We start from the raw sequence: 25,406 nt of genomic DNA, 5'->3' as shown, positions 1-25,406 counted from the left end.
TTTCAGTATACCATATACTGCTTGGAAGTATAGGATGTTACAGAATAATACTGCAGATGATGAAGAAACTTGGTCTCAACATCATATCTAAGATTAGATGAGCAAATTCTTAATTCTCACTTTAAAGTATCATGAGCATTTCATACAGACACTTTCTTGCATAATGTGAGAATGGAATGAATCATAGGTTGGAAGGGACCTTAAAGATCATCTAGTTCCAACCCCCCTGCCACTAGACCAGGTTGCTCAGAGCTTCATCCAGCCTGACCTTGAACACCTCCAGGGATGAGGCATCCACAACTTCTCTGCGCTAATCTGCCTGTAATATGTGCTCATTTGGGCACATCTAACGATGTGCCCAAAAAAGAGTGAACTGCTTGTTAAATACAGGTGGTACAGTGAACTTCCCAGTATGGTGTGACCATGTACTACAAGAATGAGGTATTCACATATCAGGCATAATGGCTCAATTATTAATTGTTATTGTTTGCTCTTATAGTAATAAAATTAACCAGATATGTACCTAGTCTGGGCAAAAATGCTATTGTATCCTTTCATTTTCTTTGTCAGGGCATCAAAAAGCTATTTGGTGGGTTTTTTTTTCTGATTGCACAATCTGTGTAATATTTGTTGTGACCTATTACTGTCATGTCAGTCACACGAGGACCTATTAGAAATGAACAACCATGCAAGCAGTGTTCATATAGTATGATAATATATTCTCACTGGGGAGTTTGTTGTGATGAAGATAAGGGACTGGATGTCAGATCGTGGTATCTTTTACAAGTCTTCTGAAAAACTCCTTAATATATGAAATTGGGGATAACATAAAAGCTGGGTTGGGGAAGGTGACATTAGGTAGACATGAAGCACAACACTTCATGAAAATGACAATTCTATTTTGGGATAAAAGGAAGATTACAGGGTTACAATTTTTAATACAGTAAGAGAAAACATTAGGACATCCTTTGTAAAGTAATTGAAAATTATGCACCTATACAGGTTAAAATGCCAGTGTTGATGCACTCACATAATTTACGTGAAAACCCCAATTTCAGCTCCCTGATCCAAGTTTGGCACCCTCAAACATTTTGATGACTGAACTGCAGTTAGTCTTCTTTCCCATGATGCATCTTATATCTGGATCTGCTTTTCACATACTTAGCAATTTAATTAAAAAAAATATTTTTGCCAGTTGTGAAGAGAGAACACAGACAATGGAAGTCACCAGAAACAAGGGTAGTTCATATGACTTTAGAGCAGGAAAGTATTCTTGCTGGTGGGAGTCCACCAGATGTCCAGAGTGACTTAATGCAAGAGGCTGGGACTCAACACTAGGTTTCTGCATTCAGAACCTAATCACATGACTGAGGAAGAGTTCTGTCAGAAATCCTGTCTGACATTCCTCAGAAATATTTCCATCTAAACCAGTGTATCTTCACAATGCCTTATTGTTCCAGTGAAACAATACTTTTTATTAAAAAAAAAAAAGGTTTCATTAACTGATATTTATTCTGACCAACAATAGTATTAGATTGTAGAGCAAAATCTTATTATGGTTAATTGTTTCATCCTGATGCAAACTCATAAAGGTCATGTTTGCTGTTGAGATCCCTTTCCTTTGTGCCCAGAGGGAATGTCAACCCGGGTGTGGTTGTGGTGGTATGTTGGGGAGGGCTGTAACTTAAAGGCTGTTAGAGTTCCCACCACTGCCACTGTTACCCTGAAATTCACACACACAAACAACTCTCAACTGATTCTTCAGTGTATTTTTTCTAGCTGTACTGATCCTCCATAGCAGTGCAGATCCATCAGGGATTAGTAACAGAGTTACTTGATTTACTTAAGTAACTTGATTTACTTAAGTAACTTGATTTAGTTAAGATAGATTTAGTAAAAACTATTTCCATTAAAAAATTGTGTGTAGAGAAACAACTTTTCATGCATTTCTAGTAATTTCAGTCAGTATTCCAAACTTTTCCAACTCCCAAGTTTATGTCCCAGAAGTTTTATTTCACGAACATTGAAACCTACATTTCAAACTTCAAAAATTCAACATTTAATTTTTACATTTTAAGTTTGGACTTATTATTCTTAATTATGTATTTCATGATGTGTCAATATTTTTATAACATCTATTATAGTAAGTTCTAATTTTAACTTTTCATTTTTAAAATTGTCAAAGGACAGCTGATACTTAAGTGTAAGTTAAAACATTTTGTCTTATTTTCTAGGTCAGTGTGTCCCCTGTTTGTATTGTAATGAAATGGTTTGACACGTTAGCACTGTGATTTTTTTTTTTTTAAAGGAGATCACTTAGTGTGTTATTAGAGTGCTAGGCATTTTCAGTCCCCCTGTGTTAGCTGGACTCTTTTTCTAGACCCTTAAAAACCTCTGATCCTCTAATTAATGAGACAAGTGCTTATATTCTTTTCTAGATGAAAGTGTCACCTACTTCTCTTGTTGGGGGAACAGTTTGATATGTTGACACTTCGATACAGAAAATAAGATGAGCTGTTGTAATCTGCACTAAGTAGCAGCTGCTAATGTAAAAATAACAGAATGGTTAGAAGTTGGATGTCATAATGTGTCACAACATGACCTGCTCTATCACGCAGTATGTATTTCTCTTACTGATGATGTGCAAAATGTAAAAATATTAAAAATAGTGTAGAACAAAAATATTTCTTCAGTTGTTTAAAACATTTTTTCCAGATTTGTTTTTTTTTTGCTTGTTCGTTCTGATTCAGGATGAAAGAAACCTTTGTTTGCCCTCTGAGTCTCCTGCTGCCCTGAGAAGACACCTGACCTCTTACTGTCCAGCTAGCCTGCTAATATCAGCAGAAACATTCTCCTGCCCCAGGAGAAATGGGAGCAATTCTCAGTTGTCTTTTTGTGGCTGGATTCCATTTCAGACTCCAGATAACATAGGACCAAAAGAGCAGAAAGACATCTTATGGCCATTTTTCCCCATTTCCCGTTACAGCTTTACCAAGGGTAAATGTCTGGGTCCATAAATTGTAGAAATGAACTTTAGACTCCCCAGACTTCTCACCCAGCCTTTTTCTAATCCATGGGAATATCCTGTATCGGTAGAAAGTAAGATGGTAGTAGCAACTACTATGAGTAAAGGAAAACTTGTACATTAACAGGTATCTCAGTCAAGCCAGGGGAAAATGTGGTGGGTGGAAAAGGATATCAGTTCTAATTGGGTCAGTTATAATCTCCATACAAATAAAATACGAATAAGTCATCCACAAGAAGGGTACTTATTAAGAAAGAAAGTTATGTCTTAGAAAACAGGAGATATGGAGACAAATGAAAATTGCCTGAGGTTAAGCTAAATTTGCCTTTGGAAAGGAAATTAAACAATAGTATAACGACTGAAATGAGAATGAGGAAAGAGGAAATGTGCCACTGGTCTGAGAATGACATGGAGATCAAGGATAATCCAGATTAGGTCTGAAAGTGTGTGATTTTATTTTTTTTTTCTCAGCATTGGGCAATGATGGTGCCAACTATGAGGACAAGGGTTAAGGAAAGTGAATATATGATATGCAAATGGAGTACATTATAGCTGTTCAACAGATTATTGTGCTCAGATTAGGATAAAGAATGGTTTCCATCCCCAGTTCTGAAAGGGCTTGTACCTGAAATTTCAGGAATTATAGTAAAGTTCTTTAAGAAATCCTATGAGTCTTTGTACAGTGTCATATGACAGGAATTAGCAGAAGCAGCATCTATATTCAGAAGGTAAAAAAATGTAATTTTGACAACTACAAAAAAAACTACAGTTTTGACAACTGTAGGCCAATTAGTCTTTATTGTGAGGCCTTAGAGTAAATTTGGAAGGAAAATGTTTTTAAAGCATGGATCCATCAACAGTGGATTGAAGTACAGTTTTCACCCAAGTAAGATCATGCAAGAATTCTTCTTTGGTATGATAACTGCTTATTTAGACAAGAAAACTTTTTTTATATAAGCTGACACATAATCTTAAATGTTTTGCCATATGGAAAATTATTAATTACAGTGGGGAATGTGTATATTGTTATTTTACAAGCAGGCACAAGCTTAATATGGGAAATGCTGCTTGCTGTTAACTGGGTTCACCTAGAGTCTCTTGTTTGGAAGGATGGGCACTTTTGGTTCATGTCTGTCTGCAAAATGTCATGTACCCATGAAGGAGATGAGGGATTAGTCCAAGGCAATAAGGAACTAGTTACAGGAAGGCAACAGCAAACAGCTTTGAAAGAAGAAGCGTTAAGGTCCAAGGATTTCACTAGTGGAATTTCTCTTCGATTTCTTACCAACTGGTGCTGAACCAGTTTTATTTAATGTTGTCATTGAGAATCTTTGGTGGGAAGAGCAGCTGCATATCAGCAAAATTGCTTGATGATGCAGAGCTGGGAGATGTTACTAATAAAATGTGGAGATATTAATACAAAGTTCAAATTGTCTTTGAGAAAGATTGGATTGGCCTCAAATACTGGCGAAGTTAACAAATGTCTATTTTTCTTCCCTTCGGTTTTTGTAGCTCTTGTGGGTTTTTTTAATCCAAATCACCTGATTCTGCTGTTATTTTTACTGATGCAAACCCAGTCAAATCAGTGCAGTTTTCTCTGCAGAAAAACTGACATAAATAAGAGTCTTCAGACTCTAATGCTACTGACTTTTGTCCTGAAAGGCAAGTGGAACATTGGTGTATTTTTTATGATAGTTCTCCAAAGGGACTAGCCGTTAATCTCTCCTTGAGTAGGTGTGTCAGCTGCAAACATTTCCTTCCAGTCTACCATTTCAATCACACTTCACAGTACAGTGAAAATTGGCAAGGATGTTAATTATTGGCCTCTAGAACAAACCACCTACTTTGATTCAAGCGTGTTTTCCAATTTTTAAGAATGTTGTTTCACCTACAGAACAGTATAATTACAGAAAATAGCTTGGTTTGGCTAACATCTTGTGTTCTGTGAGTTCTGCTTGCAAGGCAGCAAGCAGCACCAGGCAAGAGGCTCACCTGCAGAGGATTTTAACCTCTTGCTGACAGAAGCTAGGGCTTGCCAATATCCAGTACATTGTTCTTAGTATCAGAAGCTCAAAACCAGTGTCAGTCAGAGGTTAAACATTAACACTTTCTGCCTTTAAGGCTGAAAGAACCCCCCCATATAGTAAGAAAGTTTGTTTTTATTCTCTATGGAACTTTCTGTTAAAATTTTATGAATGTCTGTTACAGGAGCAATTACAGCAGTGGGTCCTGTACCCGGGCAATGCAAAACCCTGGCTGCAATATGACCCGCAGAGCAGCATGGTTCATGGTTCAGAGACTGCCTGTGTAGCTGCATTTGTGCAATGCAGTGTTCAATAAAATTTGCCAGGAATCAGCCATGTGTCCAGGACATAATTAATCGACCAGCAGAATAAATTGCCCATAGATGACTGGGAGTTGACAGTAAACAATAAAACACCTGCCTTGAAGACTTACAGTCTGAGACAAACAGGAAACAGAAGCAAGTGGGAGCCCTGTTTTAGGAGAGAGATTTTGAGGCACAGACAGAGTCATTCATGGTTACACAGAGAGTTTGGCAGAGTTAGAGGCTGAATTATGTGCATTTCCCTTCATGGATTTGTAGCTCATGTAACAGGTCTTTAATTTACCAAGAAACTTTTCCGCAACGCTGTCCTGAAGAGTTGGCAGAATCCACAGTTGGCATTTCTCACACATATGGCTCTTGGTTAAGGGCTTTACAATTTGTACAATTAATAACTTACACCATGCATTAAAAACATTGAAAACAAGCCCAATGGTCAGTCTCATGTATCAAGGAATTGCTGTGCAAGCCCAATCTTATTTAAATCCACTGATTTAAAGATAATTTATATGGTACCTGGGCCCTCAAGGAAGTCCTGCAGTGCTATTGAAACTGAACATTTTAAAATAATTGGTGATTAAGCTATAGACCCATATTAAATATGCTTGAGTACGTGTTTCTCCTACCTGCTCTTTAACTGTAAGGCCTGTCAGGGCTGGCTACCTTCCTGGCTTACAAGCCACATGCTGCAATTTCCGTAATGGTCATGAGTCACATGCCCTTCACAGTTCAGTGTGAATCAACAATGGGAGGGGGAACATCCGGTAGGGTTCACAGATGGGAGATGACAAAAATTGCTCAGGGATTCCCTCACTCCACAATAAACCAGATCCTGGATGAGAATACACCCAGATCCCATCATGTGCTGTTGGTGCTGGTGTCTGCAGTCCCTGTTGGCCCATCGCCTGCCACTGCTCAGGGTTCTGGATATCCAGCAGCTCTTCTGCTGCTAACATCAGCCAGGGCCTCCCACTATAGGAACTGCACTTAACAGCCAGGGAACCATGTGCAGACCAAGAGTCGTGCATCAGTAGTTCATAGCCAAGTGCCTTGCTTCACTCTCTATATGGCAGAGTGCCTTGCTTCACTCTCTATATGTTGGTTAACATTTTTGCACTATAGGAACACATATATATTAATATGAAATAGGTTTACTGATAACCACTTGGCTGAGCTGAAGAGCTCTAACCTTAGCCATTTAAAAATTAACTATATACATGAGGGAAGCCATTCAAAACATGGAAAAAAAAATAGAATGAATTCCAATGCTAGAAGACGAAAGAATTTTTTATAAGAATTAAATAGGCAGTGTGTCCTGTTTAGAGCTGGGATAGTGCTCATTTCTTCCTGGTAGCTGGTACAGTGCTCTGTTTTGGATTCAGTATGAGAATAATGTTGATAAGACACTGATGTTTTAGATGTTGCTAACTGGTGTTTACCCTGTCAAGGACTTTTCAGTGTCTCATGCTCTGCCAGTGAGGAGGTACACAAAAAGCTGAGAGGGAGCATGGTCAGGACAACTGACTGAACTGGCCAAAGGGACATTCTGTAGTGTAGAACATCATGCCAATATATAAAATGGGGGAGTTACCAGGAAAGGGAGAAGGAACCGGCATGACAGTGGTTAGCAGGTGGTGAACAATTTGTATTGTGCATCACTTGTCTTTCTTGGGATTTATCTCCCTCTGTCCTTCTCCTTTCTATTACAATTATTAGTATTAGTACCATTATCAGTATTATCTTTTACTTTGTTTCAACGAGTTTGATTCTCTTTCCTGATTCTCCTCACCATGCCACAGCAGGGAGAAGGGAAAGTGAGCAAGCAGCTAAGTGGTACTTGGTTGCTGGCTGGGGTTAAACCACGACACAATGTCACATAACAATATAACTGGCTGAAATGAATGCACAGATTGTTATGTTTTCAAAGCAATATGGGTATTCAATAAATTGTTTATCAGTTGTTTTTTGTTTCACAGGCAGAATTGATAACCTTGCAACTAGAAAAAGAAGCTGCTCTTCAACAGTGCAAAAAACTAGAAGAAGAAATACAGACATTGCGTGTTTATTACAGGTAAAATGATTGATTCTAATATGAATGAGTGACTCATAGGGGAAATTTTCTGTACTGTGTCTGACTGAGTGAGGAAATGGCCTTATCAAATAGGTATTTGTTCAAAAAATGTGAATACATCAATGAATCAAAGCCTGCATTTCTGCTTTACTGCTCACCAACCATCTCTTTGAAGTCCCTTTCTTATAGCCTGAATTTTGTATTAGTTTCTTCTAAGGGAAGGGAAAAGTTGCTGATAGTTGATTCTCACACAAGAATCTCTATAAAAGCTGTGCTGTAGCAATGTGATCACTTAAAACACATGGACGAAAGAACCAGTTTACATAAATGCTTGTTTCTTCCCTCTCTGCACATACCTAACTTAATCAGCACAGATTTTGAAATAATAAAATCTGTAATTCTAAAAGACTTTTTTCTTCGTCAGCCTCAATATATGTGTGTTTTAATTCCTTATGGTCTGTAGTAGTACGTAGAATGAGAGAAATACCCATTCTCATTAATTTAGTTGGGCTGCACTGAACATTTGCATAGATCAGTGGGTTTTAGTCCCTGAGGAAAAGCTCTGTGTGGTCCAGTGAAGGAGTTAGGTTGTTTTATGGAGTGATGTTGGGTTACAGCTCTCATTTCATCCTGACCTCCTGTGTGAGAGGGGATACAGAGCTGCCAGCAGGTTAAAGGCAGGAGAATTGGCATCAACACAGCAGAAAATTGTGAATCTGAAGGCTGAATGTCTGTGATGAGGGATGTGGGCTGCAGAGGTAAATAATAAATGTAGTGTGAATACTATGTTCATTGGAAATAAAGAGGACTAGTTAGTTATGACTAAACAGCATTTGCAGTAGCAGAACTGTGTATGTTTTCAGTGTTTCAGCATTCACAAGTGAAAAATACTCGGGTTTCTAGAGGTTTTTCAAGTTTCCCCTTCTCATTAAGTTTATTAAAACCTTGGAGGGAAGTTTCAAAAACAACTTTTGTTCCTAAATCTCATAGGCATTTATTTAAAGCCTGTTAATAGTGAATAGAAACCCCAAGCAATTTGTGATTATTGCTTTTAATGAATTTGGTCAGCATTTAGTGTGTGCACAAATTATGGTATGATTTACCAAGCTAGAAAGAATTTATTATAGTGCCCTTATTCCTCACTTAAATGGATTTTGTAGACTAGTTTAAAAACTTAAATGCAATTTTTGTACTGATATTTCAGAAAAAAAAAGAATGTGCTTGTGTTTTTCTCTGCACATTGTAGGAGATTTTTCATTGATTTCTGAGCTATACTTTTGGCATAACCTGTTAAGTTTGCACGAACATATAATCTTTAACAAGTATAGTAAGGCAGCAACTCAGTTTACTCATGTAAACGTTTTAAATCTCAAATAATGACTTACAGGAATCAGCATTAGAGTGTACCATGTTACTAGCTTATAGCTCTTTTAACAGTTGAAATTTCACTGTAGGTTGGATGATGACATTTGCAAAATCTACCCATTAGGTGTGGAAATGCTCACCTAATTATCCCCTGGGGCAAGAACTATTGTATTGCTGCTAAGTTATACAAGTTATAACATCTAAAGGGGAAGATTTTATCTCCTTCCTTGCTGTTCTAGAGGCTAATGCATTCTGAAGTGGAACCATAGAGTGACTAATTGAGGTTGGCAGGGACCTCTAGAGGTCATCTTCTCCAATCCCTGCTCAAGCAAGGCCAACCAGACCTGGTTGCCCAGGATCACATCCAGACGGGTTTTAAGTATCTTCAAGGATGGAGACTCCACAACCTCTCTGTATGGAGACACTGTCTGTCATACAGAGGCATGACTTGAAAAGCCAAAGACCACCCAGGGTTGAACCTGGTGAGGGAGGTAAAAGGCAACAGGAAGGACTCCTGTAAATGCATAAGCAGCAACATTTGATGTCTCATGCCTATCTTTTGCCTTGATTAAAAATTAATTGCATTATTTTGAAGATTCTTATGAACTTCTTAACATTTTGGTTACAGTTTGCCCTGCTTTCCATGAACATCTGCAGCCTCTGTCATGCAACAGGGTGACAGTACTTTGAACACATGCTAAATGAGACAGAAAAGAATATATGTCACATGTGCGAGTTTGGACTACCAGTGTGATCAGGAAGCCGTAACATTTGCACTGTAAAGAGAGACTGAGGGTACTGCTCTTGTACAACCTGGGAAAGAAAGAATATTTCTTTCTCTGGTGGCTCCAGGGAGACCTAACAGCAGCCTGACAGAGTCTATGCGGAGGTTGTCAAGAAGGACAGGCTCTTGACAGTGCTCCATCACAACAGTGAGAGAAAACAGACTTGAACTGAAGCAAGATTGTTTCAGTCAGATTGTAAGGGAAAACTTTTTTGCCATGAGGGCCGTCCATCACTGGAACAGATTGCCAGAGAGGTTTTGCAATCTCTATTCTTGGAGATTTCCAATGCCTGACATGATAAAATCATGAGTAACGTGGTCTGATCTCATTGTTGATATCACTTTGAGAGCAAGATTGATTGGCCTAGAGACTGCCAGTGGTCACTTCCAACTTGATTATTCTACAATTCTGTGATCTGATAGCTGCTGCTGTTTGAAAACATTCATTTTTTTTTCTCCAACTTTGAAAGAAGTCTATGTTGTAAACCATACTGCTTTTCAGATGACGTGAAAAGTGAATCCTAACTGAAACTGGAGTTCCATGGAAAACCTGAATGACCCAAACCAAAATTAAAATGAGTTTTTGTGGAATTAATGATGAAACATTGATTTCCTTATGAGTTTTGACTTTCTGAAAGAAAGCACATCCCAGAACAATTTCAGTCTTCTTTAAAAAGGAAAGAGAAGTTAAAAGGAAGAAAGAGAAAAGGAGGAAGAATCTAGTTCAGATACAGAAAGGAGAAGAAATTGGCTCTGAATAAAGTTTGGCAGGTTTTCTGCTTCTGTTTGTTCTTATTGTATTGCTTCTGTGTCAAGTTTCAAAAGGAAACTTGTGCTTTCTGGATACTAACTCAAAAATACATATCAGAAATAAAAATTTGCATAATAGGAACAGCGTAGAGTTTCTAGCTTACTAATTATTTCAACACACTACTCTTTATGCTAGGGATTAATGCAAATCATAGATCCTCAGTGACCAAAGAAGGTTATATCCAAATAATCAGTTTTGGAGTATGTGGGATTGTTAATCCCACTACCTCTTTCTCATATAGCTCTGTTGTTTGAACATCATCGCAAAATTTTATTTGCATATTTTTCAGTTATGTGATCTGTCCATTTTTATAATCAGGTTCCTCCTTCCCCTAAATTTCTGTGCTGAGCATCACACCATATGGTATGGTATATCCCTTTGGTCAGTTAGGGTCAGCTGTCCTGGCTGTGTCCCTTCCCAACTTCCTGCATACTTCGAGCCTGGTGGAGTGGTGTGAGAAGCAAAAAAGGCCTTGACTCTGTGTGAACATTGCTCAGGAATAACTAAAGCATACATGTTTTATCAACACTTTTTCCAAAATGTAGTCCCATACCAGCTACTATGAAGAAAATTAACTGTATCAAAGCCAAAACAAGTACAATGTTGCAGAGTAATTGGAATCTGTAAGTTATGGCCAGCATGGGAGAAAAAGATGGCTTAATTTACAGTGATGTGATGTTTTTCAATAAAGAAATAGAAGAATAACTTCAATTAGTATGACCTGAAATAAATATTTTTAGATTCAAACTTTCAGTTAATATGGGTAGCTTCTCTGTCAGCAATGCAAGCAGTTTTCTTGCTCCCTAACCAGTTGTATCACTTTTATAAGTTATAAAGTGTTGAAGAGATTTATCAGAATTCAAATCTACAAGTTTCAGTGTTTCCAGTACTTCAGTTAAATTGGAATTCATGTATAAGTGACACAAGCAAATGGTCTAAATAACAATGATTTTTATTGAGATCCGTATATTTTTCCCACAAAGTCTCTTGTAAAATAACAAGGAGGTTCATCTTTTTAAACATTGAAATCAATAGCTGTGAAAGTAGAAAATCAAGAAGTATTTTTGTCATTTCCTCAAATGAAAGACTTACAGGTACAGGGACAAACTCAATTTTCATTTTAATTACAGAACTGAATCACCCTATAACAGGAGAATTAGATGAGGCATTATTTGCAGTCCCAGACAAAAAGGCTGTTTTCTATTCAAGCTTTGAATACAGTTGTGTGTTTTTGGTTAAATTCCATTCTATAGTTTCGTGACTGATGTTATGGAATATAATACTCAGATGGTACCATTTCAAGCATGCTCCATGGATGCTGTGTGTGGATATAAAACGGTTTAGTTCTTGCTGTTAGACTGTTGCTCTCATTCTGGTCTTAAGGACTTTTAAAAACTATAAATTATTTCTACCTAACAGGTCAATATTCATCTTCGCAGCCACTGCAGTAGCAAGTCAGAATACAATTGCTTAAGAATTCTGACTCCTGTACTCTGACTGACCCCTGCTCAAACATTTCAACCTGTTTGTTCTGCTATCTCACAGTCTTTTTGAGAGTTCTCTCAATCCAGATTTCTCTCAGAGGAGAATGATATGTAGCAGAAGACTGGACTACTCTAACACCCAGTTTCCCAGCCCGAATGATCTGGAACCCATTTACAGTGGGATTAGTGAAGCTGCAACCACTTATGCAGAGTAGTGATCTCAGTCCTTCCTCCAAAGCAATATTGGGCTACCTTGAGCACCTGTCCCTGCAATTTACCTCAGAGAACTGATCTTTTCATACCTCAGAGAACTGATCTTTTCATGCCTGTTTTTTTATCTCACTTTTTCAGTTATGGCCGTTGACTCATTTTCCTGCTCCTTTCATCCTGTCTGCTTGCTGCAGTTCTGGCAGTTGCTCTCATTGTTTCAGTACTGGTTGCTTTAGACACAACATTGTATAATTGCAGTCAGTAAGAAGAATGACCAGATAATGGTATCACTGTAAACCCTACTGTTCTTTTAGAACTATTTTGGGGAGATCATGGAGAAGACAGCAGTTGTATTTTAAGGATTCTCTGTCCTTGCAGCAGTGACTTCTGTTTTGTCCAAGAGTTTCAGATGCCTGACATTAAACATAAATCTTGAGCTAATTAAATTTACCACTTCCAAGCACAGAAGAGTTTCTCTTTTATACTGAAGAGATAAGGTACTTGGATCTATTATGCAGTGGGAGACAGTGTGATATGTCTTCTTTTAAATAACCTGCTCCAGTTTGGTACTGCCAAACATATGGAAAACAGTGGCTCCTTAAGGCAATACTAAGGTTTTTGTTTGTCTTTCATTATTATAAATAAGGTCAGGTACCATCCAAACTATATTTCTTAATTTGTACTCTACATATAAAGTCCAGTTGATTTCTGTGGGAGATTTGGATTTGGGAGGGATGAAGACTTAGCCCTTGTTTGTGGTTTGGGGTTTTTTTAAAATGTGTATATGCTTTCTTTCTGTTTGTTTATTGAACTGAGTGCTGAAATTAGTAGAAAATCTGTGAGGTGGGACAGTGCTGTCTTTTAAATCAGACTGGTTAAAACTACACCTTATCTCAGGAACCCATGGAAGTTTCAGTGAATTATTAGTTGATTTTTGGGGGTGAGGGGAGCCAACACCCTGGTAATTTGGAACCAGGAATTAGAATTTGTATTTTCAATCTACTCCTCTGTTCTCATACCACTTTCTAGTGGGGTGCTGCAGCCCTACAAGAATTGGGATTTTAAGTTCATGGGTCTTTCTCATTTTGTAATCTCATGGGCATTTTCCCACTAATAAGCCCCTATTGACTTCTTTCCCTTTGTCACTTTATTGCTTGTGCAATCACAGCTCTTGTTAGTGTTACAGGAGATAAAAGTCCAAGGTTTGGGGGCTGTTTCACGAACAGCTAAAGGGGGGAAGACAGATCAATAAGCTGCTCTGCACTGGCAAAGGAGCTTCATGAAGTTTTACTGGCACTACTGAGATCGCTGTACTTCTGAGTGTCCTGGTGCAAGTGAGCAGTGAGGCAGAGCCTTCCCTTGTTGTAGGTGTTATCCTTGTATATTTCACGTTTTATTGGATTTATTATCCTCTTCCCCCTCTGCCTCATTCCCCGACTTCTTGTTCTCAAGCCTCTCATTGATTGTTGTCTCAGTTTCTGCATTTGTTCGTCTTTCTAACAATAATAGGGTTGGAGAGACTGACTTTATAAATAATTCAGTGGATAGAAAAATTTCTTGGGAGTGTGGCAGATCAGACTCACATCTGTACTCCAATTAATATTTGACCGTTTGCACAGAAGAGGGATGGTAGAGAAAAGCTCCAGTATATACCATGGGCTTGGTGTTTACAGTGCCTGTTTGGCAGGCAATGAAAAGACAAAGTAGTATCTGAACCTACTAGGGGCTAGGGGTGTCCTTTTTTTGCCTCTCAATGAAAAATTTTAGCCATCCGAGTGCTCTTCAATCTTTCTCTGTCTCTCATTCCTTTAGAAACACACTCAAAAAAATACTTTTGAATGTTTCTTTTTTTTTTTGCCCTGACATGATTTTGAAAGTTTCCCCATCTCACTGGAGAAAAAAACTGTAGTATGGAAAAACAATTTCCAACTCAGCTTTAGTGATTTATGAAGACTTTGAGAGAGAGGAAGCACTAAACTGTCGGAGATCCCAGGCACCTGATGGAATAACAAGCCACTATCCCTGCAATCAGTACAGCGGTGAATGTAGTACACTCAAATTGCCTTGTGCTGCTGTTGACTCAGATGTGGATTGATCTGACCTACACTTTATGAAATCTTTGTGCCTAATGTTTCCAGGGGCTGGCTCTTGGCCTTCAGAGGTACCTTGCCAATACAAAAGACTAAGCAGCAGGTCTGAGGAGAAACATGGGTAGCATGAATATGGACTGAAGTGCCTAACACACTCTGTGATGCAGTTTTAATTTGTACCGTGTACTGTGCTAATTTTCCTGCTGCTTCTGTTATTGACTGTGTTATAGTGGAAAAGTTTCTTAAGTTTTGAAGATTAGTTGAGGACCAACTAGTCACTTTTTGTGCCAAGTACATTAAAGCTAAAAACACTGGGCAAGTCCTTACACTATATTTCATCAGACTTGAGCAGACTTCTTCTCTACCTATTTGCTCTTGTGGGGTAATGAGAATTAAAACAGTGTTTACTTTGTCTTTTTAACTGTGATGGACCTTTTCAAATGGGTTTCTGTTCTTCTCTAAGAGTAACGATTTACCTGACAGAAAGGAATTCCTTGCCATTGGATGCTGATATGATCTCATGATTGTATACATGGCCCTACTAGCTTTCCGTTCACAACTCTCCTTTGCCTGGCTGGTTCCTTCACACTTTTTACCTCTGCTCTCTGTAATTTTCTGTTAGGACTTCCTTGGTTTCTCAGTCAACTGAAAAGTCTAAGAAGGGTAATTTTGTGTTGTGCTTTTTGGAATAAGCATGTAGTTAGAGGTGTATAGGATCTGGTTTTGAAATTTGTTAAAGCCTGATAAAATGGAAGAACTACCTGCAATCAACCCACTGACTGCTACAGGTAGTTTGGAGTAGATTAGCAATACAAAGTAGATTAGCAATACAATACTCCTATAGAAATACTTGTAAAAATTAGGACATTGAGATCACTAGAGTTAATATGTATTCTATATAATGTAAGAATACTCACAAGAAAAATTGGAGAATCTATAAAGAGCATATGCAGGATTATGAAATCTGCTGTCTGGTGGAAAGGGTATGCGGCCAGAGGCTACGAAATCTGATTCTACCACTGAAGTGCTGGATGAATATAGATGAATCACATCACTAAACTCTGCTTCAGCTGCTTTGTTTGTATAAACTGAATAAGAAGTTTTACCATTTTGCATAACGCCTTTAGAGACTATGAAAATACAGGTACTCCTGCTTTAAAATGAGGGAAGGAAAACAGATACAAGATAAGAAACAGCCCTCTCTAGAGCAAGTTAAGAAACACAGGAAAACTCTGTGTGTAATAAGAACTATTTGGAAGACTGTTTTCCCCTGAGAAGTTAGAAAGAAAATCTAAAAGTGTAAAAAAAGAATTCAGCTTGCCCTGTAAATATTGTATGAATGGGAATTCTTTTGTTATTAATACGATTTTTAGAAATAAGGTAATAACATTGTCAGGAGGACTTTAAATGCCATTTCATTTTTTGTTGGTTTTTCACAGGACATGTTTTTATGTTAAAATGTCAGTTCAGTAATTTTGAAAAATCATCACTTTGATATGTTTCAGTTTAGTTCTCTTCAGCTGAAGAACTGAAACAAAATGGCACTTCAAGTTGAAATATTAAGGTGAAAGAAAAATTTTCACTTACAAATTTGCCACAGGAAGGCAACATATATTTTAGTGTTGGAATTTACATCTCCAAATAAAAAACAAACTCTTTGATGAGAAGACTTCCCACATGAGCAATTTTCAGCCAGTGCTAGACATAACATTGCTTTTCTTACTTTGCGCTTAACACTGCTCGCCGTAGCAAACTGCTAGAAAGTATCTAGGAATGCAGGTAGCAGGAGGAGTCCTCTGCCTGTTACATATTACAAGCCAGAAGACTGCCCACCTGTTGTGTTTGCAAACAAAGTCAAAAATAAGGTACTTTCTTTGTTCAGTTTCTGTCTATAAACTTAGAGCTTTTATTAAATTGATACATGCATGTCCTGCATTTCCAACTAATGTGATAGAGGTCTTGTGTTTTGGAAGCTGAAGGTTTTTAACCTTGTGTCCAGCATTCCATAGTGATGTGTTACTCATCTGGTGTGGGTAATTCTTCCAGCATAGGTGTGAAGGCTCTCATTTTGAGGAGAGTAAAGACCAACTTGGAAGCTCCAACCACAGTTTTCCAGTGAGTAAGTGGGCCTGCTGGGATTTGCACAATTCTGAATCTTTCAAATATTTGAGTAAAGTGTAACATACTAGTAATAGTTTGCTTTGACAAGCTGCAGTTCATATAGTCATGATAGGAAGGAGAACTAGCACAGAGCCACTTGTTTTTTTCCTAACACTAACAAGAAGGCACGTGAGCAGTGGTACAGAGCTGCTATCTCACTAGCAGAGGAGTTTTTCTCGCTCTGAGTTTGGAAGGAAAACCTACAGGAGGAGAGGGAGGGAATTATGCTGAGTGAATCATCAGTCGTATATTTTCATTGTCAGCAAAGAGAGTTTAGAGAAGCTCTTCCCTGGCCTGAGCCACTTCATGTTATAGTTTTGTCTTCTTTTCTCTTAATCTGTGCTGTATCAGTGATGCACATTAGAGCATAGCCAGCCACAAATGTTTCCATGATTGACAAATGCTGTGTTTATTTATTTATTTATTTCACCTTCTTCACACTGCTAACTACCCACATTTATTATGTCAGTTGTGAATTGAAAAATACAATATTGCACCATGAAATAGTAAAAGTTTCTCCTGGCAACTGGTAGCTAATGTCCTGAGTAAGTAAGAGAGCCAAGAACGAGATCTCAGAAAGAAAAGAAACCTGCTAGTATTGTAATTTTAGAGTTGACATTTGGAGCAAATAAAGTCATGGTCTGCCACACAGGATCCACCACAGTATCTCTCCCATCATGAAGAGAGACCTTTTTTTGCAGTTTTTACCAGTGTCTTAGGGCTTCTGCTTTGATTTTTAAGAGCAATTTCTTGACACTAGTAATTTAAATAGTTTTTCTTCACACTTGACACTGTCGTTGTTTCCAAGCTTTCAGGGTTAATAATATGTGTCTGTACTGTTCAGTAGACACCACAACAAAAACACTGATCACCACAAAATAAACTTTGAGATGGTCGAATTGTTTCAAGAGTAGGAAATAATAATGAGAATTGTGTAAAATTTGTTATAAACATTCTCATGTTAAAAACTGTAAAAGTAAAGGATCTCTTTTCAATGTAAGTTTGTATTCAGTGCTGGTCAAAGTAAACTTGTATGTACAAACAATATCTGCCCAACAGTCAGTAGCCTAAATTGTAAATACAGTAGATTATTTGGGGTTTCTTTGCTTGTCTTCTATATCACTGTTTTTAAAAACTAAGTAGGAAACTATTAAGAAAAAAAAGAGTCTTCCTTTGTCTTTTGTATTATTTTTTGTCAAATACATTTTTTTTAATATTTCTGGTGTTTGTAGCAGGAAAAATAATCCTTTTATTTCATTTATCTATTCTTTTAAAATAGCATAGTAAGTAACAAATGTTGGGTGGAAACAAAGAAAAGTCACAGTTGGATGTTGCTATTATAAGATAGGTGATGACAATGGTATCTTTTCAGTGTATCTCTTATCTGGGGTGTCATTAAATCTAATGATGTGCTAAATAATAAAAGCAGCCTTATCATATTGCAAGGCCTTGAGTTGTCTAAAAGTTGCCATGCCTACTTTTGGAGTGTTTGGTGTCAGAAGGAGCTGCAGTTCAGAGTGCATTTATGCCATCAAAGCTCTTTAGACAGATGGCTGCTAGCACTCCAAAATGATTAAAATATGTTCCAAGCAACATCAGTCTGTGGGCTTGGGGACCCAACCTTTCATTAGTCAATAAAGGGTCTTGAGTTCTTGAAAATGAAATCTTTAAAAGCTAATAAGGCTGCTGGTTTGCTCTGAGCTGTTTCTTTGGACTTGCTGTTGTGGATTGGACTAGGGCCAGTATCTGTCCAATAATATAAGGCTTTAAAAAAAATCTGGTTACAAGAGGCCTCCCAGCAGATCTGCCTGTTAAATAGTGGGGCCAAAATTTTCAGTCTCATGTACATAAGTTTAGGCACCTGAGTTTGCATGTTGGGAGCTGGGAGGGGATCTGCAACTGCCCCTTTGAAAAGCCAGTTGTTTTCCGGAGCAGTAGTTTAACTATAAGTGCTAAAGCTGGATCATTAAGACCTGTACAATTTTATTTTTAAATCCTTATGTGTTGACTCAAGATTATCTAAAGAATACTTTCAGGGTACCATAATCAAGATCACTAAGCAAGTTTTCCAGAGCTTCTAGAAATCAGTAATATTATTTGCAGCATTCTCAAGTGTTGTCAGTACTTGCCAAATATGAACGCATAGTTAGGTGGTACAGTGTGGTTGAGTTTATTGTCTTGTCTAAACCTGGCTTATGAGAGATAGCAACTGGGGGCTTGTGCAAGTGTGAGGTGTCTGTAACCTCTGCATGTCTATGTGAAGACAGCAGCAATAAATGCCTGTTTAATAAGATACTAACATGTTCAAGCCTTTTGTTTCTTTTTTTTTCTTTCTCTGACAGAAGAAAATCTGCTCTGACAATTTGCAGACTTCTGAACTTGAAGTGTTCTTGCCCTGTCAACTCTTTCCACACAAGTCTCAAAATCCGAAGATATGTAAATTCTTTCCAAAACACCTCAAGATTTAGCCTACTGTTGTAGAATGTATTTTAAAACACATCAGAGTTTTGACATGCACCAACAGAAGTCAAACAAGTCGTGGTGATCCCGTTAGCTCAATGTGATCCCATTAGCCACATTGTTCAGCCTGTCTTCTTTCACCTTGGGAACAGCTCTCACATTCCTTTTGTCAGGACTTGATGGGACCGGCAAGTGAATTGTTCCACACACACACACACCATATTTACTCGGAGAACGTCATACTTCATTTCTTTTTCCCAGAGTCTCCCTCTGAAGGCTTGCCTGCACCTGAACAGCCAGTGAATTTTCCTAATCATAAACATAAGCAAGATGTTACTGTCTTTTGATAAAAGATTCTGGGTTCTGATTATTTTGGTGAGCTGACTTTTTTCATTTATAGAACATCTGGAATTTTATATAGAATATAGAATATTTGTGTGTCCGAAAGCGTTGTCTACTATCTAAACAGTCCTGTCATCTACTCTGCTCTTACAAATGACTTCTGAACGTTTTCCCTAACTCTAGGCATAAGTATTTTATTTCTGTTCTTCAGATTCCTGTGAACTAATTTTTTTCCTGAGACAACACTAAGAACTCATTTTCTGCGGAGTAGGTGAAACAAGACAAAGGTCTACACTAAAAGCTCAGGAGGTAGTGAACATGCCTGTTTCTCTTAGTGTCTCCATTTCTGGGGTTCCTTGTGAACAGAGATATTTACCTTGGACTTGAGAGTTCTCACATTGATTTAAGTATGCTCTGAAGTGGTCCTGTTATTTTTTCTCTGTTACTGTTCTGCCTCCCAATGACCTAAATGAGTCAGAACTTCAGGGTAAGGAAATGCACAAAGCTTTCACCAATGTGCTATGATTTTAAGGCTCAATAAATCATGGAAAACTAAGACAGGGAAAGAAAACTATAAAGAACAGATTCACAGTGTCTTGGGAGGAGACGGAATTTCTCTCCTTAGGAATTATGTCTCTTTATATCTCCTAATATATCAGAGTTCTTTTTCTCCACTCCAGAGCATCACACAAAACATTTTTACTAATCAAGCCAGCATCATACGTAGCCTGTGTCACTTCTTTTTTGGATCATTTTTCTGAGCTCTGCAGAAGCCCCATTTCCCACAATGCCATGTAACAAGCAAGTGCTGCCAAATGCTCCACCCATATACTCAGGTCTGAGGTTTCCAGAGAACCGGCCAGGACTTAAGAGCAATATGAGTTTGGAGAAGTGGATGATTTTATACATGCCGCTTAAGTGCTCGGGGGATTCCTGCTTTGAGTGTTCTGGTTTGTCATTGTTTTCATCTGGAGTTGCAAGTCCCTGAAAGTTGTGAACACCTAAAGGTCTCCGTCTGGGGAGTGGAAATGAAGGGCCTCTTTTGGAATGTTTTTTCTTTGCCTTTCGATTCCCCTAGCTATAAGATGTAAATAATGCTACTCATGCATTTTTCGGAAAGTACATTGGTTTAAGTTTTCTTTATTAGATTCTACTAAATCTTAAATGGTGTAAACCTAAATTTATCACAGTATTGTAGCAGTCCTCCTGAAATGCGAGTACTGAACTGCTTTTTGCAGACGAGTCATACACTGTGAGTGCCCCATTAATACATTTAATGTTTAAAGACCAACTATTTCTTCTGCTTCCTCCAAATTACTGTAAAGTTACTATTTCAAGGAGAGAAAGTAGCTTTTTATTCTGGAGAAGACTGTGGCATTCATAGCTTTCAGTGAGAATGTAATCTTAAACAGTTCATAAGATTTCCTCTGCTAAAAGGCAGCACGAATTCAGAAATCTTTGAAATATGAATAAGGTTTCAAGAGAGAAAGAAAGGTATCTGCTTTCCAGATAGGTGAGTTCAGTTGTTGCATTAGTTCAGTTTTGGGCCAGAGTGTGTTCGTGTGTGATCAAATTAATGAATATATCTCTAACTTTGTTGTAGAAATGTCACAGAGTTCCTTCTTTCTGTTTTTAACAGATTGGGGGGTAAAAAAACTAGTTTCATGAAGGAGCCTGCCAAAGTTGATGGAAGTGAATTTGGACAGCCAATTAGTGTGGGACAGATAGACAGGAACACTGAAGAATGTAAAATGAGTGGATTGCTGCAGATTTATGCTTGCCAGAACAAAACAGGCAAATTGTGATTTTAAAGACCCTGAGTTTGCAGACTTGAATAAAGGCAGGCCTTAAAAAAAATCCAAGAACATGTTGGTATAATGATACTTCTTTTGAACACTGTGCTAGAGAAAGGGTACAAGAATGTCAAACATTTAAAAATTATTTTTACTCAGCTAATGCTTCCATAATGGACGTTAATACTGTTGACATTACTCATGGATTGAATGCAAGCAATTTAGACAGTAGATAGTATCAGGTGCTAATAGATCAAATGTAATTATTCTTGATGAAATAATTTTACACAGTTGAGCAAAATTGTTTCAATTATTCACTGTGAAAGAAAACACTGAGTAAAAGTGAAAATACTAAGCTCTCTCCTCTAGGGGCATTATATGCATTTCTGGCTCATATTTTTCCATCATAACAACCTTTCCTCTATAACAGCTTCCAGTGCAAGTTATTACAATTCTTTTTGCGTAAGATAGGTCATGTGAAGTTCAGCTGTAGGTGGGGCCATTGTGGTTGATTGGGGGACAGTCTTAATAGATCCATTTCATTAATTAAGTCATGCATTTTTTTATTAACAAAACCTGTATGTCAGGTTTAGCCAGCTGGGAGCCATTCTTATGGTTGTTATCTTTGTCAGAAGGAATATTGTGAAAATAAGGAATTACTGTACACGCTTTAACTCCTGATTAAACAGGAATGACATCCGCTCACCTGCTGTCCATGAAAAAATAACTTAGGGGCATATCATGAGGTTGATTCATAGGTTCTGATCTTACATATCTCATTAAGGTAAAAACTCTTTACATTGCATTGAAAATACACCATGAAGGACTTGTGTTGTACCAACCCCATGGTCATTGAGACAGGCAAGGTTAAGGCCAAAAATTCAAACATCTAGATTATTTATTGTTTTCTTTTTAATCGTGAAGGAACTTTTTCTTCATGCCCCTCTTTTTGGATGTATAAAGTCATATTTTCTTGTATTCTTTCTCTGCTGATGTTCCATTCCCAGAGATCAGAAGGAAGCAGCAAGATTTCTAGGAAGTGTTTAGTTGTACTAGGCACCCAGAACAGTGTAAGCACCTACCAACGGCCTCAGCCTTTAGCTTCTTAATACAAATAAATTCAAGGCATTCTTCACAAGGCTTTATCCTAGTTCTCAATGGGAAATGCGCTGATGGCTTCCACTAGCATTAAAGAAGATAGAACTCGGGAGGAACTTTCACCAAAGAGGAAGAAGTGCTGTGAATTTGTCCGTCACCCAAAGGAGTGGGAAGAAGGATGGGTAACAAGGTTCATATTATCTGATTTATCTTTCTTTTGCTTCTGAGCCATGCAGGATCTTAGTGTTATACAGGCTCATAAAACATCATGTTCTGTTTGTTTCAATCCTATTCTGTAAAAAGGACTTCCATCCTAAGGGTTTTCGTGGAGATACAGAAAAACATATTCTTCCATTTAGCTCTTCTTCCCTCCTGTCTTTACCAAAAGAGTCATTTTACTATATTTCTACAGTTGTGACAGTAGAATGAGGACTGTTGTGGTGTAGGAATTTAGTTCTCCCTCTTGAGCAATGTTACTGCTCCTATCAGAGGAGGGCATAATATCTGTTGAATGTAGCATGGTAGGTAGCAAATACATTTGCTGCTCCAGTATTTCACTTTTACCTGCTGGTCATGGACAAATGATGCTGGCAAAAAAGAAAAAACTAAAAATTAAAGCTCACAGCTATATTATTCTTTTACAGATTTTATTTCAGTAGCCCAACAGTCAAAACCCATGAGGGTAAAGGAAGAGAGAGGTGAGAGAAGCTGATTTAAAAGTTTTAGGATGCAGAAATTAATTCAGCACTGTTTACAGCTCTTTCCAGCCCCAATGCTTAGGAGCCTTCTCTTCACTGATTTTTCTTCAGAAGCCAGCAGTCTAATCTCAAGCTTTTCAAGAGGTATGTAAGTTCTGTGTTTTGGCTTCCAGTTGATGGCCCCTTTTGCCTGGTAGAAAGGCAAGAACATCTCAGAAAACAAGGCTCTGTGCTCGTGGCACTTCAACAAAGCCCAGGAGGTTGCTGTGACTGCCTATGCCCCATAGTAATAATGGTTGCTGAACCTGCAGTGAAGAGGCAGGTTTTTGTGAAAAGCTGTTTTTTCCATTAAGGTCCAAAATATGAATCTGTCTGCTTAGGTTAACCAGGTTGATATGCATTGCCAACACATGTATACTGTTAATTAGCTCTTTTGTATCTTTCCATGATTAATAATTTGTGCTGAGACCTGAACTGAGATCATGGCCTCAGTTTTCGAAGATGCGGCACATGCAGGTAATAAGAAGTAATCCAGGGCCCCCAAAGCTTGGAATTTAAAGACAAAGAGCTAGGGAAAAGTACTTTACTCCTGTTTTCAGCATGGCAGGCTGAGCTTTGCATGTTGTGACTTGCTCAGTACCACACAGAAGATGTGAAATAGAAGAGGGAATTCAAGACAGAGGTCTTATACCCAATCCACTAAATCATTCCCTCAGCATGTGTCCTTGTTTCACGTTAAGGAGAATGGCCCAGGCAAGTCTGCCCAGTTGCTTCAGTAAGCATTGGTACAATAGGGAAGCAGACTTCCCCTATATTAAATTTCCCAGGCGCTCCATTTATCATTTAAACCATCGTTTTAACTGCCTTGTTTCATAGCGCTTAACTGTCCAAGGAACTGTATGATTTATACGAGTAAGGGTTTGGCAGCAGCAGCTAGGTAAGACATGACTTACTGAGTTGCCATTGTGTCATTTACATGGCTTTCAGGAGGTGATTTGCTAGGTGTGTATTCTGCATAGCAATCCCCAAAACCAGCTGCATTTTTGTATGGGAGAAGCCATGATAGCATTAGAGTAGATATTACAGGTGTCTGTACCAGTGTGGAAGATGATTTCAGACTGCAGCACATGCAGTCCTCCTGGTGAGTCACTAGAATGGTACATGTTGCTGTGCACAGTATCAAGAAAGGGAGGAAAACATATGCTGGGCACAATCACCTAGAGTTCATCAGTACCTCGCTTTTTGGCACTCTAGTGACCACCGCTGGACATGGCTGGAGCACAGGACACCATGTTTGCCTTTGGTCAGAGTCGCATAATATTTTTCTGTAACACCTTTGAGAAAGATCAGACAAAAGTGTTCAAATATTCTGGTTTATTTTCCTGGGTCAGGGAAGGAAGTATCCTCAAACTAAAAAAGTTACATTTCCTCTTTTTTACAAAGTCATTCAAAGATTCTTAACCCACTTAACCCACTTATTCAGCAAGACAATAGAAACAAGGGACAGAGCCCCATGTGATTCCCCTTCTCAGGTTAGTCACACAGAGTTTCTAGCTTTAGGGCTACTCAGCTCATCCATGAGATCATCCCTCTCTCAAATTCCATATGTATTCGGTTATTCCATCTTTGAAATCCGTTTCCATTCTTTGTATTTCTTCTAATTGCCTTCTTCTGCAGAGACTCTTCCATCTACTCAGCTGGATGTTCCTGGCCATGCTGGAAGGCAGGGCTGGCTTCCAGCTCTGGGTCCAAGACAGATTCATCTCTAACTTTTCTGATTCAGTGGGGGAGTTAAGCCAAACGATCACAATAGCAAATCAGGACAGCCATAAAATGCACGATCGTGTCTGATTTATAAAGATAACATTGAATTAAGTACAAGATATTTTCTGAGGTTATTAGTAACAGGCTTTCTTCAGCCGATCGTTGCTAAATGGTGCTATGTGCTTTACTACTTCATTGATTTATATGTCTTTATGATTTTAATTAATATTGCTTTCATCAGAGGCAATTACTAGTGATTGGAAAACTTCAAGTTGTTCAATTTATCTATGCCAGTGTTTGGAAAGTATTCCAGTGACCTTTGTTTTTGGAATCTATTGAATGGCATCAAGAACACTAAGGAGGCCATGTAAACACTGGGGAAAAAATAATGCTTATACTTCTGGGAAAACATTTATGGTGATTCACATTTTGGAAGCTGAAACACTATCAATGTTTTATTCTCAGATTATTTTCCAAGAAAAAGCTTGGATCCATTGCTGAATCAGTTTATTCAAAGTACTTAGGCTCATACTGAAGTTGGATCATGCAGAGAAGTCTGGAAGACTGTGCTGCGGGAGGGGGTCAGAAGACTCCTCCATTCCCCATCCTGTGACGTTAGCACAGGGGCATGGAATAAGCCCATCTAAGTTCCTAAGGAGATGTTTGAATCCTACCTGGCTGTACCAGAGGGGTATCTGCAGTAGATGTTAAAAGATCAGGACAAAAAGTGTTTCTCTGTTAGTGATCTAGACAAGCTGCTTTGTACAGGAAAAAATAGAAAATAGAAACATGCTTAATAAAACTCATTAGATGAAAATATACCCACTTGAAGCTGGAAATATTCACTATATGAGTACAGAAAGTCTCTGGATCTTAGTACAGCTATTTTAAGAGTTGGGGTTTTTTC

At 38.2% G+C, this 25,406-nt stretch overlaps 1 protein-coding gene across 12 annotated transcripts in view; it reads left to right on the top strand.

Annotated features, from left to right (window-relative positions):
* MIPOL1 (mirror-image polydactyly 1) overlaps nt 1–25,406 on the top strand; it is a 203,100-nt gene that overhangs the window by 131,377 nt on the left and 46,317 nt on the right. For all 12 annotated transcript variants that reach the window (XM_051806544.1, XM_051806534.1, XM_051806539.1 and 9 more), the window contains one exon: nt 7,346–7,440. In XM_051806544.1, the coding sequence (XP_051662504.1) occupies nt 7,346–7,440 (95 nt within the window). The remainder of the gene's footprint in view (nt 1–7,345; nt 7,441–25,406) is intronic.

Source organism: Manacus candei, unplaced genomic scaffold (genome assembly GCF_025592945.1).
Source record: "Manacus candei isolate 608988 ecotype Guabito, Panama unplaced genomic scaffold, ASM2559294v1 h1tg000067l, whole genome shotgun sequence".
In the NCBI taxonomy this organism is placed as follows: Eukaryota; Metazoa; Chordata; class Aves; order Passeriformes; family Pipridae; genus Manacus; species Manacus candei.
This window is presented reverse-complemented; position numbering and strand designations above follow the sequence as displayed.